At 47.4% G+C, this 18132-nt stretch overlaps 1 protein-coding gene across 2 annotated transcripts; it reads left to right on the top strand.

The window, feature by feature from the left end:
- The first annotated feature begins 8809 nt into the window (after nt 1–8809).
- On the top strand, nt 8810–15191 carry EIF4EBP1 (eukaryotic translation initiation factor 4E binding protein 1). Of its 2 annotated transcripts, none has more exons than XM_059490820.1 (3): nt 8810–9046; nt 12967–13137; nt 14858–15191. In XM_059490820.1, the coding sequence occupies exons 1-3, from the start codon at nt 8899–8901 to the stop codon at nt 14887–14889; spliced, it is 351 nt and encodes a 116-aa protein (XP_059346803.1). In that variant the 5' UTR covers nt 8810–8898; the 3' UTR covers nt 14890–15191. The 2 variants fall into 2 exon arrangements, with proteins under 2 accessions (XP_059346803.1, XP_059346802.1); XM_059490819.1 differs by having other exon boundaries at nt 14855–15191.
- The last annotated feature ends 2941 nt before the right edge of the window (nt 15192–18132 follow it).

Below are 18132 nucleotides of genomic sequence, written 5' to 3'. Positions count from 1 at the left end.
AAGGGTTGTTTAGAAAACTCTGGGAAAATCTGTTTACGCCACGGATCAGAGCAGCTCCTTTGGCTGTTGCTGGAGGATGAACAATGGGTATTTAAAAATAAGTTTTACACACAGAGAATTGGAATTAATTAGGGGAGATCCCTGCCTGGGGAGAGCAGGGAGCAAACATCTCCTGGCTGGGCAGCACATGGAGTTCCTGGTGCCCAGGGATGTGTTTGGAGAGAGGAAACAGATGCCTGAGCTGATCCCAGACACATCTGAGGGCACACGGGCTCTGCTTGGTCACACAGAGTGAGGGGTGAGAGCTATGGATAAAACAAAAGCTTTTTATAGCTGAGAACTCGCTGCCTCCCTGGCATGTGGCTGGTACAGGGCACGAGATAAACCCATCACACGCTGGAGTCACTGTGCTGCCACTGCTCCTGGCCACACCAGCTGTGGGGACACCACCAGAGCCCCCTCTGCCTCATCTTCCTCAGCCTCCCATTGTGGGAATCCATAAATCAGAGGGTTTTGGGAAAGCTGCAAAAGGCCTCAGAGGCAGCAGAACTGTGAGCAGAGCTGAGCAGCAGCCATGAGATTGGTCAGCAGAAAAATTATTTAAACTGTAGAAAAGCAAGTACAAATAGAACAATGGTCTGTGTATTAATGCTTGTCTAGAATAACTCTCTAAGCTGCAGAAAAGTTTATCTAGTGAGATATTAGGCAGTTCTAAGCTTAATAATGGAGCTCTGTGCATTGTGTTTTAAGGCTCACAAGCAGGGATTATATTTGAAATAAGCAAGCATTGTTTAACCAAAGGTACCTGTGCTTATAGTGGTTGGATGGAACTACTGTCAATATAGAATATATACTATACAGATATAAATACTGTCAATGTGCTTTTGCTTTGTGTGATTGGTCAAAAAACTTATAAAGTGAGTTGTAACATTAAAATCTTGGTCTGCTGGCTGAGATGTGAGCTGCTGGCATCTTCCCACTGTCATAACCATGGAATGGGAGTGATGCTGGAAAATAAAGCACCTCAATACACCTTCCCCTGCAGTCCTGTCCTGTCCTTGATTTGTACATGGATTTGTTGGCAGAAAAATTATTTAAAAAGTAGAAAAGCAAGGACAAATAGAACAATGATCTGAGTATTAATGTTTGTCTAGAATAACTCCCTAAGCTACAGAAAAGTTTATCTAGTGAGATATTAGGAAGTTTGAAGCTTAATAATGGAGCTCAGGGATTGTATTTGAAATAAGCAAGCATTGTTTAACCAAAGGTACCTGTGCTTATAGTGGTTGGATGGAACTACTGTCAATGTGCTTTTGCTTTGTGTGATTGGTCAAAAAACTTATAAAATGAGTTGTAACATTAAGTTCTTGGTCTGCTGGCTGGGATGTGAGCTGATGGCATCTTCCCATTGTCATAACCATGGAATGAGAGTGATGCTGGAAAATCAAACAGCTCAAGGCACATTCCCAGCAGTCCTGTCCTGTTTGTGATTTGTACAGAGACCCTTGGCCAGTGATACCCATCCCAGCACAGGCTCCACAGCCAGCCCAGCGCAGCAGGTGATGGCACCAAAGCGTCACCCTCAGGGTGTTTCACCTGCCCATGCCAAGGGGGGACACCTGGGGACAGCACAGCACAGGGATGAAGGCTGTGGGATGCTCTTCCTCTGCCTGAGGAGATGCCAAGGAGAAAGGAGAACGACTTCACCCAAATTCCCTGCCTGGGGAGGGAGCTCTGGGCTGGCTGGGGTGGGCACAGGGCCAGGCTGGGCTCTGGGAATGGCCCTGCCCCAGCCGTGTCCCCACAGCAGCGGCACACTCCCCTGGATTTTCAGAATGCTTCCCGTATCAGCTGCGCCAATCTCGCTTTGAAGTTGTTTGGGATTCTCTGTCACCACATTTCCTTGTCAGCACATAAACAGGCTGTGATGGAGCTCTCACCCCTGGGTACTGCCTGTCCCAGGAAGCCCTGCAGGAAGCTCCACATAAACTCAGAGCCCCACACAAACCCTCCTCCCCTGGCAAAGGCGGGCACGGAAGGGAAAAAATCCCTGGGCCAGAAGAAAAAAAAATGATAAAAATGTGCTGTTTCACAGGCATGCTCAATATCCCGAGGCAAATATCCCACAGACAGTTTGTATCCCACATTTCCAGGGCTCAGGCAGGGGCTGTGCTGTGGTTTTGGGGTGCTTCACACCCTGCTGCACATCCAGAACCTCCCCTGCCCCATCACCCAGTGGGACAATCCTGTCATTATGATTAGGGTTTAAGAATCAAAACTGTTTTTATTTTCTGTGTTTTTTAGCTTATATATTCTTAACAAATTATATTATTCTTATATTCTAGCATAATCTTAAGTTATCAATTATATAATAATCAAGTATGTATAATCAATTCTATAATATTATATATAATATTATATTTATTAGTGTAAAGTGATTAGCGTTAATAAAATATAAATAAAAATTTTACACAAATTTAATAAAGCATCTATACACATTTACTTATGCCCGTAATTCAGGTTATAAAAGTTTTCATGTATCTTTTCTAATCTGCTTCTATGCTAACAACTTTATTTCCTTCTTTGCCGTAAATACACTCAAAAATCGTCAATAATTATTTCTTCTATTAATTTGACTTCTTTTCTAATCTGCTTCTATGCTGACAAGTTTATTTTCTTCTTTGCTGTAAATACACTCAAAAAATTATTTCTTCTATGAATTCAACTTCTTTTCTAATCTGCTTCTATGCTAACAACTTTATTTGCTTCTTTGCTGTAAATATACTCAAAAATCATTAATTATTATTTCTTCTATTAATTCGACTTCTAATCTGCTTATGTGTCAACAACTATATTTTCTTCTTTGCTGTAAATACACTCAAAAATAATTATTATTTCTTCTTTTAACTCAACTTCTTTTCTGCTCTGCTTCTATGCTAACAACTTTATTTGCTTCTTTGCTGTAAATATACTCAAAAATCATTAATTATTATTTCTTCTATTAATTCGACTTCTTTTCTAATCTGTTTGTGTGTTAACAACTATATTTTCTTCTTTGCTGTAAATACACTCAAAAAAATTATTATTTCTTCTATGAATTCAACTTCTTTTCTACTCCGCTTCTATGCTAACAACTTTATTTGCTTCTTTGCTGTAAATACACTCAAAAATCATCAATTATTATTTATTTCATGGACGAAACTTTGCAAACCAGCTGTCGAACCCCTCCATAAGATCCCTGTGCCACCCCAGCCTGGCACCCCAGGGGCTCCCACGTCTCCAGCACGCACATCCTGTTTTCCAGTGAAGCTCCTGGGAGCTCCTGCTGGTGGTGAAAGAGGCACCAGCAGGGCCACAGCAGCACGGGGAGAATGAGGGAAAGGGGCAGCGAGCTCCTGAAACCCAGCCAGTGCCAAGGGCAAGCCCAGCTCCTGCTCCTGCCCCCCAGATCCCTGAGCAATAAGTTCCAAATTAAAAAAATAAATCGTAGTAAAGCTGTTTTTTTCCTTGTATTGCTTTCCTGTGACAAGCAGCGGGGCAGTGCCTGTAGCTGTTATTCCCAATTTCTGCCATTTTTAGCAAAGCTTGCAGGTTCCATTTCTGACAGGTCCCTCCAGCTGCTGAGAGTCCTCGTGCTGCCTTGAGGACCACAAAGGCTTTACAGATGTTTGCACAGCTCCTTTTCCCCTTGTTTCTGGTTTTCCTCCAGCTGTTGCTAAAGCAAACTGGGGTGAGGGGAGGGAAGGAGGGAGAAGTTTGCAATAACATGGACCCGGATTTCACAAAAAGTGTGGGAAATACCGAGAAAAAACAACAAAAGGAATGACCTCAGAGAGAGCTGAGCTGTCAGGGAAGGCTTTCTGAGGGAAAAAGGAGCATCCATGTGGCACATCTCCCCTTGCCCCCTCCAGGCTGTGCTTGCTTCCAGCCCCATGTCTGCAGGGAGGAAAAGCAGCAAAAACAAGGAGGAGAAGGAGGAAGAGGAGGAGGAAGAGTCAAATACTCCCCTTGTGGCTCTGGCCATGGGTACTGTTGGGGAAGATGGAACAGGAAAGCCTTATAAATATGATTGCCTGGCAAAAGATTTTGAGAATATGGAAACTATAAGCGAGATGGAAATGAAAGCAAGCTTTGAGATCCCTCAGTTACTGAACAACTGGAAAACAATGGTGTGGCTGGCTGAAGGTGATCCCCTTTTGATGGAACAACACCCTCTGCTTGCAGACAGCTCCAAGGCTCAGAGCAGACCCTACAGCTTGGCAGAAGGGCCCAAAGAGGAGTTTGTAGGGTTTAAAATGTAACACAGGATGGTAATGTAATGGTTCTTATGGGCTGTATGTAAATGCTGTAGGATTTGTATCTTGCACTAGATTGGTTAGTGAGAATCAGAATATTCAGCACAGAAGATTTATTGTATTGGAATGGGAACCTCAGTCTCTCATCCTCTCTCCCCCTCTCCTCTCTCAGCCCTGCTCTGAGCTGTGCCTGGCAGCTCCCAGCAGGGCCCTGCACTTGGCCCTTTGCAATAAACCCCAAATTCCATGACCAGAAGATTTATTGTATTGGAACAGGAACCTTGCCCTCTGATCCTCTCTTTTACTCTCTCATCCCCTTTACCACGCTCTTTCCTTCTCTCTCTTTACCTCTCTCTCCATCTTTGGGCCTGCTCTGAGCTGTGGCTGCAGCTCCAAACAGGTCCCTGCACTTGGCCCTTTGCAATAAACCCCAAATTCCATGACCAGAAGAAGATTTCTTGTATTATAATGGGAACCTCACTCTCTCATCCTCTTTACCCCTCTCTTTACCTCTCTTTCTCTCTCTCAGCCCTGCTCTGAGCTGTGCCTGGCAGCTCCCAGCAGGGCCCTTTGCAATAAACCCCAAATTCCACCACCTGGCTTCAAACATCTCTCATCTCCCTCCGTCCCCACCATCCTGCCCCCATTGCTCCTACAGGGTGCCACGGTGAATCCCGTGCCACAGAGGATGTTTCCATCCCAGTGCTGCGTTTTGGGGTGCTGAGCACCCCCAGCAACGCCAGAGCCATCCCAGGCAGGGTTTCCTGCTCAGGGCCAGCGGAGATGCCCATCCCAAAGGCAGGATGGGTTTGTTTATGGGGCAGCCTTTATCTGGACGAGCAGCCCTCGGGGATGACTGTCCTTATCGGCAGCCGCGATCGGAGGGGAATGTAAACAGCGGGACATCCTCAGTGCCACCATCCTCCCGCTCCACACCAGGGGCAGGGGCATTTCATGGCTTAGAAACCGCCAGGATTGCTCTCGCACCAGGGGCTGGGGCATTTCATGGCTTAGAAAGCCCCAGGATTGCTCTCACACCATTGACAGGGGCATTTCATGGCTTAGAAACCGCCAGGATTGCTCTCGCACCAGGGGCAGGGGCATTTCATGGCTTAGAAAGCCCCAGGATTGCTCTCGCACCAGGGGCAGGGGCATTTCATGGCTTAGAAAGCCCCAGGATTGCTCTCACACCATTGACAGGGGCATTTCATGGCTTAGAAACCCCCAGGATTGCTCTCACACCATTGACAGGGGCATTTCATGGCTTAGAAACCGCCAGGATTGCTCTCACACCAGGGGCAGGGGCATTTCATGGCTTAGAAAACACATTTTCTCCCCCAAGTCTACTCTCATACTATAGGCAGGGGCATTTCATGGCTTATAAAACGTTTTCTCCCCCAGGATCACTCTCACACCAGGGACAGAGGCATTTCATGGCTTAGAAAACACATTTTTCTCCCCCAGAACCACTCTCACACCATAGGCAGGGGCATTTCATGAGTTATAAAACACATTTTCTCCCCCATGACCATGGGATAGGAGCAGTTCATGGCTTAGAAAACACATTTTCTCCCCCAGGATCACTCTCACACCAGGGACAGAGGCATTTCATGCCTTATAAAACACATTTTCTCCCCCAGAACCACTCTCACACCATAGGCAGGGGCATTTCATGGCTTAGAAAACACATTTTCTCCCCCAGGATTGCTCTCACACCATAGGCAGGGGCATTTCATGATTTATAAAACACATTTTCAACCCCAGGACCCCTCTCACACCAGGGACAAGGGCATTTCATGCCTTATAAAACACATTTTCTTCCCCAGGATTGCTCTCACACCATTGACAGGGGCATTTCATGGCTTATAAACCCCCAGGACCACTCTCACACCAGGGACAGGGGCATCTCGTGTCTTATAAAAAACATTTTCTCCCCCAGAACCACTCTCACGCCATAGGCAGGGGCATTTCATTATTTATAAAATACATTTTCTCCCCCAGGATTGCTCCCACACCATGGGATAGGAGCAGTTCATGGCTTATAAAACACATTTTCTCCCCCAGGACCTGCCAGAGGAGCGAGCCCTGCCCCAAACCCAGCCCTGCTCAGCTCACAGGGATCCAGCCCAGGTCAGGAGCAAAGGCAGTGCTGGAGGAGAGCCGACACCTCGGAGAGCACTTCTGCTCCCGATTTAGAAGGCAATAATGTGATAACTGTGCATCACATGAGGATGACAAAGGAATCCCGGCAGAATGGGCAGATAAAATGCCCTGGAGAGGAACACCCTGTAACCCCTGTAATCCCTCTGGCTGTCCTGGACTGCCAAGACCCCTGCCAGGGGGCTCAGAGACCCTGGCACAGAGCCCAGAATGAATGCCCGTGTGGGTTTGATTATGACCCATGGAGCAAGTTACCAACCTTAGATGAAGATCTGCAGGCCATGACAATTTAAGGAGAATGATAGTGAATTTATCACAAGGTGAAAAAGTAGATTTTGGGGTTTTTAGAATGGGGATTCAGGCAAGATGGAGAGATCTGAGCGTGTCCAGCCTTTCTCCTTCTTCTTCTTGGCCTCCACCTTCTGCTGTGATGGTGGCACTGACAGATGGGTTTAGAGTAGAAGCTCACTGTCTAACACAGGTGATAGGTGTTGGGAAGTAATTGTAAATAATGCGAAGTAATAAATTGTAAATATTGGAAAGTAATTGTAAATATTGTAAAGTAATAAATTGTAAATATTGGGAAGTAATTGTAAATATTGTACACGTAGGTTTTAGTATAAAAAATAACACCGCCCTGGGGCAGGCAGAGTGCCTGGAACTTGTCCTGCTGGACGGACCTGGGCAGGGCAGGAGAAAGAATTTTATAGATAAGACAAAATAAACAACCTTGAGAAGAGAAATGAAGAGCTCTGATTCCATCTTCAACTGCTGGGCTGGGAAAAGAGACTGTAACATATCTCGGGGTCGCTGTGAGCAGCTAAAGATCCCGACATGGGAGGGTGACACAGTGGCAGGGTGTCACCCTGACCTTCCCCAGTCCCTGACCCCACCAGGGTCCATTCTGGAGGAGGAGGAGGAGGAGGAAATGGCAGCGGCCGCCTCTCTGGGCTGGGGGTCACTGCTGATGTCATTGCATGCAGGAAATGTTGTTTTCCTGCCCCAGTGCCCGCTAATGCATCCAGCAGCTGGCACAGGGCTGCCTGCCTGGCACCGGGGGTTCTTGGGGTCACCGCAGCCTGCCGGGGGGTCCCACGGGAGTTGGGGGGCAGGAACAGCCCTGTCCATCCCCTGGCAGCGCAGCGCTGCCCTGCACGCCCAAATGCTGCCCCAAAAACGCTCAGAGCTCCCCGCGGGAGGAGTTCGGCCCCAGGCTGGGTCCGGAGCTGAGCGCGGCTGCCGAGCTCCATCTGTTGGAGCTGTGTGCTGTCACAGGCATCATTCCTGAAAAATCCCTTCCCCGGGATTTCTCCTCCTGGGAAGCTGAGAAGCCTCGGAGAAAAAGGAAAACAACATTATCCGATTGCTTCTCCTGTGTTTTGCTGCTTTGGAATGTGGTTGGAGATCGCTGGTCTGATTGGTTTCATGTGAATTGCTTTGGCTTAATGAGCAATCACGGTCAGGCTGTGTCGGGGCTCCGGAAGCAGGCATGAGATTTAATTGTCATTTTTTGTAGCCTTCTGTATGTATCCTTTCTCTATTCTTTAGTATAGCTTTAGTCTACCATTAATATAGTATAGTATAGTATAGTATAGTATAGTATAGTATAGTATAGTATAGTATAGTATAGTATAGTATAGTATAGTACAATAAAATAAAATATAATGTACTATAATGTACTATAATGTACTATAATATACTATAATATAATATAATATAATATAATATAATATAATATAATATAATATAATATAATATAATGTGATATAATGTGATATAATGTGATATAACGTGATATAACGTAATATAATATAATATAATATAATATAATATAATATAATATAATATTATATAATATTATATAATATTATATAATATTATATAATATTATATAATATTATATAATATTATATAATATTAATATCATAAAATAATAAATCAAGGAAAAGGGGAGGAAATGGGAGGAAACGGGAGGAAACGGGAGAAAAGGGGAGAAAGTGGGAGAAAAAGGGGGGAAAATGAAGGAAAAGGTAGGAAAAGGAGGGAAAAAATGGAGGAAAAGGGAGAAAGTGGGAGAAAAGGAGGAGAAACGGGAGGGAGGGGGGAAAAAGGGGGAGAAAAAGGGAAAAAAACGGAAAAATTGGGAGAAAAAGGGAGAAAAGGGGGGTCCCGCCCAGACCCCGCCCATTTAGCGCTAAGCCCCACCCCTGTCCGGGCTAAGCCCCGCCCCCGTATCAGGACACTTCATTAGCATAACTCCGCCCCTTTGCATTGAACCGCGCCCACTCCCGTGTAGGCCCCGCCCACCCTGCGACCCGCCCGGTGCCGTTCCCGTTCCCGCGGCGGAAGGGGCGTGGCCCGGGCCGGAAGCGGCGGGCGGGCGGCGGCGGCGCTGGTGCCGCTCCCGGTCCCTGTCGCGGTCCCGTCCCGTCCCGGTCCGGTCATGTCGGGCCGCTGCTGCCACGGGCAGACGCCCAGCCGTGACATCCCGGGCCCCGGGAAATGCCTCGCCCTGCCCGACGGGGCCCCGCTGCCGCCCGGCGACTACAGCACCACACCGGGGGGCACCGTGTTCGGGACCACGCCGGGCGGTGAGCGCCGGGACAGCGCGGGAGGGAGGGCTCGGTTCCAGCAAGGGGCAGGGAGCGCTCCCGTCCTGTCCCGAGATAGGAACCGGGAGCTCCCGCCCGGTACCGGGGCTCGGTGCGGGTTTGGGGGAACCTCGCAGGGAGCAGCTTTGGCCTCCGCGTGGTTACTGATTAATTGTAATCTCCAATATTTGCTGTTTTCCCTGGCAGCCAGCAAAGCCTGGGGGCTTTTTTTCTTTCTTTATTTATTTTTTTATTTCTTTATTTCTAACCCCACACCGCTCCAAATTCTGGAGCTGCAAACGCGCCATGGGCTCCTTCCCTTTTTGCCGGCCAGGAGAGGAACCTCCTGTAGGGACTTGTCCTTAAGTAAAGTAATAAACTGATTATGCCAAGGGTTCCTCTATCAGAGAGGTTTTGTGTCCCCAAGAGTAATAAACTGATTTTGCCAAGGGTTCCTCTATCAGAGAAGTTCAGTGTCACCATCTCTCCTTGGCACTTGTGTGTCCCCATCTTTCCTTGGCAGTTTTGTGTCCCCATCCCTCCATTTTTGCCAGTTTTGTGTCCCCATCCCTCCTTGCCAGTTTTGTGTCCCCATCCCTCCATTTTTGCCAGTTTTGCGTCCCCATCCCTCCATTTTTGCCAGTTTTGTGTCCCCATCCCTCCTTGCCAGTTTTGTGTCCCCATCCCTCCATTTTTGCCATTTTGGCCCCCAGAGAAGCAGCCCCAGCTCCAGGTGGTGGCACAAGGTCAGTGTAGGGGATTCCAGCCGTCTCTGCTGCCCCCAAGCCGGGTTTTGGGGTGATTTTGGGGTGATTTTTTTTCCCCCACACCTTGTAGAATCTCCCCTTTGCCTCCCTATCCAGGCGGGTGTAGCACCAGGAATGGTGAAGGCAGAAAAACAAACCTTGGGAGGGCATGGAGGGGTTGTTGTCCCGCAGGATTTGAGGGGTTAAATGGCAAGGGGAGAAGGGGAAGTGACACTGCTGATTCACGTGTGCAGAACAGCCGGGTTTGGGGTGGGTTTGGCCGGGTTTGGGGTTGTTCTGGTCGTGTTTGGGGTGGTGTTGGCCGGGTTTGGGGTGGTTTTGGCCGAGCTTGGGGTGGTTTTGGTCGCTTTTGGGGTGGTGTTGGTCGTGTTTGGGGTGGTTTTGGCCGAGTTTGGGGTTGTTCTGGTCGCGTTTGGGGTGGTGTTGGCCGGGTTTGGGGTGGTTTTGGCCGAGTTTGGGGTTGTTTTGGTCGGGTTTGGGGTTGTTCTGGTCGTGTTTGGGGTGGTGTTGGCCGGGTTTGGGGTGGTTTTGGCCGGGTTTGGGATGGTTTTGGTCGAGTTTGGGGTTGTTCTGGTCGAGTTTGGGGTTGTTCTGGTCGGGTTTGGGGTTGTTCTGGTCGGGTTTGGGGTTGTTCTGGTCGGGTTTGGGGTGGTGTTGGCCGGGTTTGGGGTGGTTTTGGCCGAGCTTGGGGTGGTTTTGGTCGCTTTTGGGGTGGTGTTGGTCGTGTTTGGGGTGGTTTTGGCCGAGTTTGGGGTTGTTCTGGTCGGGTTTGGGGTTGTTCTGGTCGTGTTTGGGGTTGTTTTGGCCAGGTTTGGGGTGGTTTTGGCCGGGTTTGGGATGGTTTTGGTCGAGTTTGGGGTTGTTCTGGTCGGGTTTGGGGTTGTTCTGGTCGTGTTTGGGGTTGTTTTGGCCGGGTTTGGGGTGGTTTTGGCCGGGTTTGGGATGGTTTTGGTCGAGTTTGGGGTTGTTCTGGTCGTGTTTGGGGTTGTTCTGGTCGTGTTTGGGGTGGTTTTGGCCGGGTTTGGGGCTGTTTTGGACGTGTTTTCCCTCCTCTGGAAGCAGCGAATTGCTGAAGGCTCCAGCAGCACCTGTGGGAGCCTTCCCCAACCCTGAGTAATGCAGCAGAAATGAAATGAAATGAAATGAAATGAAATGAAATGAAATGAAATGAAATGAAATGAGCAATTAGCACAGCAGAAATGAGATGAGCAATTAGCGCGGCAGAAATTAAATGGGCGATTAGCAGCGTGCGGTAATGAGCCCTCCAGGGCTGGCAGCCCTTTGTCTCCTGCGTGTTTGGAGCAGGAGGAGAAGCTGGCCGGGGTGTGCCCACCTGGCAGTGCCCGGGGCTGACCGTGTTGGGGACACCATGTTGGGGACACCGTGCTGCCCAGCCCTGCTGTGGTGCTGAAGGGAGAAGGGACTCAGAGCTGCTGGGGGACAGAGCCACGGGGCTGTGTGTCTGTCCTGTGGGGCTCTCAGGGGGCACAGCATCCCGTGGAGTGTGGGTTTTGCTGCTAAACATGCCCTGGCAGCACCCAGAGCTGTGGGGAATGTGGGTCTGGGTGGGTGCAGGAGCCTCTTGGTGACAGCCTGGGCTGGGTGTCCTGTCCTGCTCCATCTGGGTGTCCTGTCCTGCTCCATCTGGGTGTCCTGTCCTGTCCTGTCCTGTCCTGCTCTATCAGGGTGTTGTATCCTGCTCCATCTGAGTGTCCTGTCCTGTCCTGTCCTGCTCCATCTGGGTGTCCTGTCCTGCTCTGAGTGTCCTGTCCTGTCCTGTCCTGCCCCACCTGGGTGTCCTGTCCTGCTCCATCTGGGTGTCCTGTCCTGCCCAGGGTGTCCTGCTCTGAGTGTTCCTGTCATGTTCCATCTGAGTGTCCTGTTCTCCATCTGAGTGTCCTGTCCTGCCCAGAGTGTCCTCTCCTGCTCCATCTGGGTGTCCTGTCCTGCCCCGAGCATCCTGTCCTGCTCTATCTGAGTGTCCTGTTCTCCATCTGAGTGTCCTGTCCTGCCCAGAGTGTCCTCTCCTGCTCCATCTGAGTGTCCTGTTCTCCATCAGAGTGTCCTGTCCTGCTCCATCAGAGTGTCCTGTCCTGCTCCATCTTGGTGTCCTGTCCTGCTCCATCTTGGTGTCCTGTCCTGCTCCATCTTGGTGTCCTGTCCTGCTCCATCTGAGTGTCCTGTCCTGCCCTGCTCCTCCTGGCCACATCCCCCTGCCTTTCAGGAGCTCTGTTGGAGGAAGGTGGAAGCTCCCATTGCTGCTACAGAGCTGCACTTCCAGCAATCCCTGTCCTCTCCTCCCAGGAATTCCACACCCCTCTCCCAGCCAGCTAAATGTAGGGATGGATCCTCCTCCTGAAAGAACTGGAGTTCAGAATCACCAGTGAGAAGTTTTTTGGTGTTTTGAGAACTCCCTGGCAGAGCTCCACAGGAACACAGCTGCTGGACGTGTTGTTTTATGGATTTATTGTATATTTACAGTGCTCAGACCAAAGGGAGTTGCTTGTGCCAGGACAGATGGTGGCAGGAGCTGTTTGCCCACACTTGTGTACTTTAGTTAACACTTTTGGGGAGGGCACAAGGACAAATCCCTTTCCCTGTGGCTGGAACGGGAGCAGAGCAGGACACACCTGATCCAGAAGGGGAAGCAAACACTGGCTTAAGGCTGTGTGGGCTGTTTGGAGGGATCCCTGCTCTGCCTGTGGTTTTTGAGCACTTTCCATAAATTCCTTTATAAGGAACAGGGTGTTCAGTGCTGTTCCTAGAAATCCATGCCTGCAGGCTGGAGCTGGCTGGTTCCTGGTTCAGCTTTGGAGCATTAACCACGTGTGTAAACCCTGAGCAAGGTGTGTGTAAGTGCTGCTGTGCTGAGAGAGGTGCCCATGCAGGAATTCCACCTGTCCACCTGCAGCTTTTAGCCCCATTTCTGGCCATGACTGGGAATTAAATTCAGTTTTCTATTTGCTCTGTGGGCTGCTGTGACCTTGGGCAAGGTGGGAAGGGTTGGATCTGCTGCTTCTAGGGGTTTTGGAGCCCAGGGACCCAGAATTCTGGAAACTGAAGTGCTACATCACATTTACCACTTAAATACCCAATCCCTGAGCGTTTTGGGCTGTAAGGGAATTTAAAAATGATGGAACGCTGTCCCCCCAGGTACCAGGATTATTTATGACAGGAAGTTTCTGATGGAATGCCGCAATTCCCCCGGTGCCAAAACCCCTCCCTCCGACCTTCCCGACATTCCAGGAGTCACCAGCCCCAGCGTGGAGGAGCTGAAGGTGGAAAATCACCATGTGCAGAGCTGTGAGGAGAAAGTGAGTGCAGGTGAGTGCAGGCAGCAGGGCCCAGACAGCCTCTGAGGGGCTCTGCTGGCTCCTAGAAGGTCCAGAGCTGCTTTGGAGCCAGGAGATTCTCCAGAAACTTCTTGGAAAGGCTCGGTGTCACAGGGTTTTGCAGTTGTTTGATCCTCAGCAACGTGGCTTTTGCAGTTTTAGGTGTAATTTAATATGATTCCCATTAATTCAGCCTTTAGGAAGCTCTGCTGGTTCCTAGAAGTTCCAGAGCTGCAGTGGAGCCAGGAGATTCCCAGGAAATTCTCCAGAAGCTTTTTGGAAAGGCTCAGTGTCACAGGGTAGCAAAGGTTTTGGAGTTGTTTGATCCTCAGCAATGTGGCTTTTGCAGTTTTAGGTGTAATTTAATATGATTCCCATTAATTCCGCCTTTAGGAGGCTCTGCTGGTTCCTAGAAGTTCCAGAGCTGCAGTGGAGCCAGGAGATTCCCAGGAAATTCTCCAGAAGCTTCTTGGAAAGGCTCAGTGTCACAGGGTAGCAAAGGTTTTGCAGTTGTTTGATCCTCAGCAACGTGAGTTTTGCAGTTTTGGGGTGCAATTTGAGATGATTCCCATTAATTCAGCATTTGGGAAGCTCTGCTGGTTCCTAGAAGGTCCAGAGCTGCATTGGAGCCAGGAAATTCTCCAGAAACTTCTTGGAAAGTCTCAATGGATCAGTGTCACAGGGTTTTGCAGTTGTTTGATCCTCAGCAATGTGGCTTTTGCAGTTTTGGGGTGTAATTTGATAGGATTCCCATTAATTCAGCATTTGGGAAGCTCTGCTGGAATGGAGCCAAGAGATTCCCAGGAAATTCTCCAGAAACTTCTTGGAAAGTCTCAGTGGGCTCAGTGTCACGGGGTTTTGCAGTTGTTTGATCCCCAGCAACGTGAGTTTTGCAGTTTTGGGGTGTAATTTGATAGGATTCCCATTAATTCAGCCTTTGGGAAGCTGCTGTTGGATCAGGAGCCCTGTGCAGAGCAGAGGAGCAGCTGCTGCTGCCTCTCCCTGAGCTGGGCTGTGCTGCAGCTGCTGGAGGTTCAAGTTACAATTCAGAGCAGGATTTACTTGGGTTTTTAATATCAGCCTGAGTGGGAAATTCCTCCTGCCTGTTTCTGACCCCATTTAGTGACAGGGACACTTCTCTGAGGCCCTGCTGCAGCAACACAAGCCAGTGCTGCCTTGAAAAATTGTTTTTAAAATTATTTGAGGTTATTTCTGAACCTACCAAGTGGAAGCATTTATCTCCTCTCTCTAAAAATAAAGATCTAAAAGCTCTCGTTGTGTGATTGCTGCAAGTAAAACCTTTCCAGGGTCAGGATTGCCCCGTGCTGTGACCTGAAATGGCTCAAGGGACACCCCTGAAATGCTGGGCCAGAGAATCCCTGTCCTCAGGAGCAGCTCCTGGCTGTCAGGCTGTGGGATAAGGGCTGTGAAATGTGCCTGGCTGGGTTCTGTCCTCAGTGTGGTTGTTACAAGGAAATCCAGGGGGAAGAATTGATTATTTAAAGGGCATTATTTAAAGATCCATCCCCCCCCCGGCAGCGACACCTTTAGCACAGCTTCACAAGCTGATTTTCACACCAACCCTGCTGCCTGAATGCACCTTTTAAACCCAGACTACCCCATTCCTGAAGCACAGCTGCCAGCCACCGCAATCTTTGCTGTTTAATGTGGAATTTCGGGGCCTCACCTGTGGTTTTTGTCCCTCCCAGCAGGTGAGGAGGAGCAGTTTGACATGGACATCTAAACACACCTGCCCTGGAGTGATCCAGTGAAGCAGCAGGACTTGTCTGGAGGATTCTCACCAGCAGCCATGCCTTGAGTGCCTTCCTGCTCTGGGAAAGGCAGATTATTCCCTCAGGAGAGCAGGGTTTGTCCTGTTCCAGGGGCCAGGCCAGGGGTGCTGCAGGGGAAACTCTGCCCCACCTTGGTTTTGGTTCCAGTTTTATGCTTTTTGTTAATCATTTTAATACTGTAACAGTAACGGAAATGCAATCGAAGGGAGAAATAAAAATCACGTGGAGTCTCCTGGTGTGGAGATGAATGCAATGAATGTGATTTCTGTGCCTTATTTCAGCAAGAAACTGCCAACCTGAGGGGTTAAATGGTGCTCCCTGGGGCTGCAAGCATCCCTGGTCTTTGGGGGAATTTTATTGTGCCAAATCTGCCCCAGAACAGAGACAAAAACTGTCCCAAGTCCTTCCAGAAGGTTCTGTCACAAAATACTGTAACAGAAATGCAATATAAGGGAGGAATAAAAATCACGTGCTGGTGTGGAGATGAATGCAATAAATGTGATTTCTGTGCCTTATTTCAGCAAGAAACTGCCAACCTGAGGGGTTAAATGGTGCTCCCTGGGGCTGCAAGCATCCCTGGTCCCTGGGGGTGTTTTATTGTGCCAAATCTGCCCCAGAACAGAGACAAAAACTGTGCCCTGATGTCAGAACTCATTGCATCCCTCTGGGTGTCCAGAGTTGCTGAGGACCCGTCAGGAGGCTCAGAGACCCTGGCACACAGCCCAGAGCACCTGGGGATTTGATTTTGGCCCCTGGAGCAAGTTGCCAGCTTTGTATGAGGATGTGAAAGTCACACAGGTTTGAATGATGGAATAACAAAATGATCACAGGGTGAAAATGTAGATTTTAGGATTTTTGGTATGGGGTTTATGGGGACAAGATGGAGGAATCTGGGTGTGTCCAGCCTTTCTTTCTTCTTCTTTTTGTTGTTCTCCATTTTCTGCAGTGATGTTGGCACTTTGGGGTTGGTCTAGAGTAGAAGTGCACTGTCTAACACAGGTGATGGGTATTGGGAATTAAGTGTAAATATGTTACACGTAGTTTGTGGTATAAAAGGACAACACAGAGTGCCTGTGGCTGCCCTGCTGAGCACATCTCGGCTGGGCAGAGAGAAAATTTTATAGATGAGAATTAATAAACAACCTCAAGACCGAAAAGTGAAGAGTCCAGACTCGTTCTTCAGTTGCACGGGCTGAAGCAGAGACACCCTGCACATCCTGGGGCAGCAAATATCAACCAAAACCCGAGACCCTGAGTGCTTCCAGAAGGTTCTGCCACAATTGGTGTTGCAGCCTGGCTGAGCTGCAGGTGGGGATGTTTGGGCACAGTTCACCTGGAGGCTCTTGGAGGGCTCCTGGCTGTGCTGCCCTCCAGTTTTGCCCCTGTAATTCTGATTTTTCTGACATGTGCCAGCCTGGGTTTGTGCTCCGTGGTGGAATTTCCCTGCTGCTTTAGCCTTGCTTCTCTTTTTTTATCCTGAGGTGGGCAGGGAAAAGAGCTTTGGGGAAGAGGTTTAGAAACAAAAACAGTCTGGTTTTGAGAGGGGAATTTTCATCAGAGAAATAATTACATTTTTATTATTAATAATAATAAATTTAAATAATAATTATATTAGTTATAATTAATTATAATAATATAATTTCTATATTAGTAAATATATATAATGATATATAAATGTATGTAATTAAATATATACTATAATTATAATATAATTAAATAATAAGTACATTCTATTATTAATATTAAATTTAAATAATAATTATATTCATTATAATTAATTATGATATATTTTAATATATTATTAAATATATAATTACATATAAATGTATATAATTAAATATATAATTTAATTCTAATAATATAATTAAATAATAATTATATTCTATTAACAATGATAAATAAGTATTATATTTGTTATAATTAATTATAATAATATATATTTTATATATTAATAAATATATAATTATATATAAATGTATATAATTAAATATAATTTACTTCTAATAATATAATTAAATAATAATTATATTATATTAATAATAATACATTTAAATAATAATTATATTATTTATAAATAATAATAAATTTTTTAAATATATAAAATTATACTTTTATATAGTATTAATTCTAGAATTATATAATTAAATATATAATTTAATTCTAATAATTAAATAATTATATTATTATATTAATAACAATGAATTTAAGTAATGAATAAAAAATAATAAATTTAAAATAATTTTAATTAATTGTGCTGTTTGGGTCCCCAGAGCAAATATCTTCATTTTTAGCCTCTGTAATGTTTGATAAATGTGGTCAGGACATTTATCAACCTCACAGAGTCTGTAAAACGTTGCTGTGTTGCTGCTGGGGGGTGGAAGAACCTCAGAGGAGGAGAATCCTGAACTTCAGACTTCCCAAAAACCACAGGGAGTGTCTGTGCCCACCAGCTTGGGCAGATAGCATTTAAATATCTGCTAATGATGCTCGGTGGTGACATTATGATATGCAAACCCTCCATAATGAGTAACAGAACAAAGCAATTGCTGCAGATAAACCTGCATTTCTCGAAGATAAGATTGAAGGCTTTCTCTGAAACCTTAATGGGAACAAATCCAAATTTTATTGCCCTCAGGTGTGACTTTATCTGGGTTCTGAGGATGGTTTAGAGAGGAGCTGCTGCAGCTGGGACTGACTTTTTTCTATTTTAAATTGGTGGTTTTGGTTTAAAATAGCACTGCTGGGCTGCGGTGCAGCTGCAGCTTTAGTTTTAGGAAAATTCCCGTGTTGATGTAAATTCCCCAAAGTTCCCCCGCTGCAGGGAGGACTGAAATAGCCCTGACAGGCTGGGCAGGCTCTGCAGGGATAAATCCCTGTGCTTGTGCTGGGGTTCTCCTGCTGGCCCAGCCAAAATGAGGAATTCCCACTCTGCTGTGGGTTTGTCTGGGTGTCACCTCCCTGAGCTGTGTGTCTGGGCAGTGTCCCTGTGGCACCAGGGCTGTGGGTTTGGGGGGCACACATAATTCTGGTGACCCTGGCATCCCCCAGGTGCCATCCCAAGCTGAGGGCTGCATGGCCAGGAAGGTTTGGGATTCCTCGAGGTGCTGAGGGCTGCACATCCGTGCTGTTTTGGGGTCCCCTGAGGTGTCATCCCAAGCTGCATATCCAGGCAGGTTTGGGATCCCTCAAGGTGC

This window comes from Ammospiza nelsoni, chromosome 30 (assembly GCF_027579445.1).
Source record: "Ammospiza nelsoni isolate bAmmNel1 chromosome 30, bAmmNel1.pri, whole genome shotgun sequence".
Lineage (NCBI taxonomy): Eukaryota > Metazoa > Chordata > Aves > Passeriformes > Passerellidae > Ammospiza > Ammospiza nelsoni.
This window is presented reverse-complemented; position numbering and strand designations above follow the sequence as displayed.

Excerpts from the sequence above, each read along its gene's own strand:
- EIF4EBP1 (XM_059490819.1), top strand. The coding sequence starts at position 8,899 with ATGTCGGGCCGCTGCTGCCACGGGCAGACGCCCAGCCGTGACATCCCG. Across the intron at positions 9,047-12,966 it reads GTTCGGGACCACGCCGGGCG|GTACCAGGATTATTTATGAC; the intron begins GTGAGCGCCGGG and ends CTGTCCCCCCAG. Across the intron at positions 13,138-14,854 it reads TGAGGAGAAAGTGAGTGCAG|CAGGTGAGGAGGAGCAGTTT; the intron begins GTGAGTGCAGGC and ends TGTCCCTCCCAG.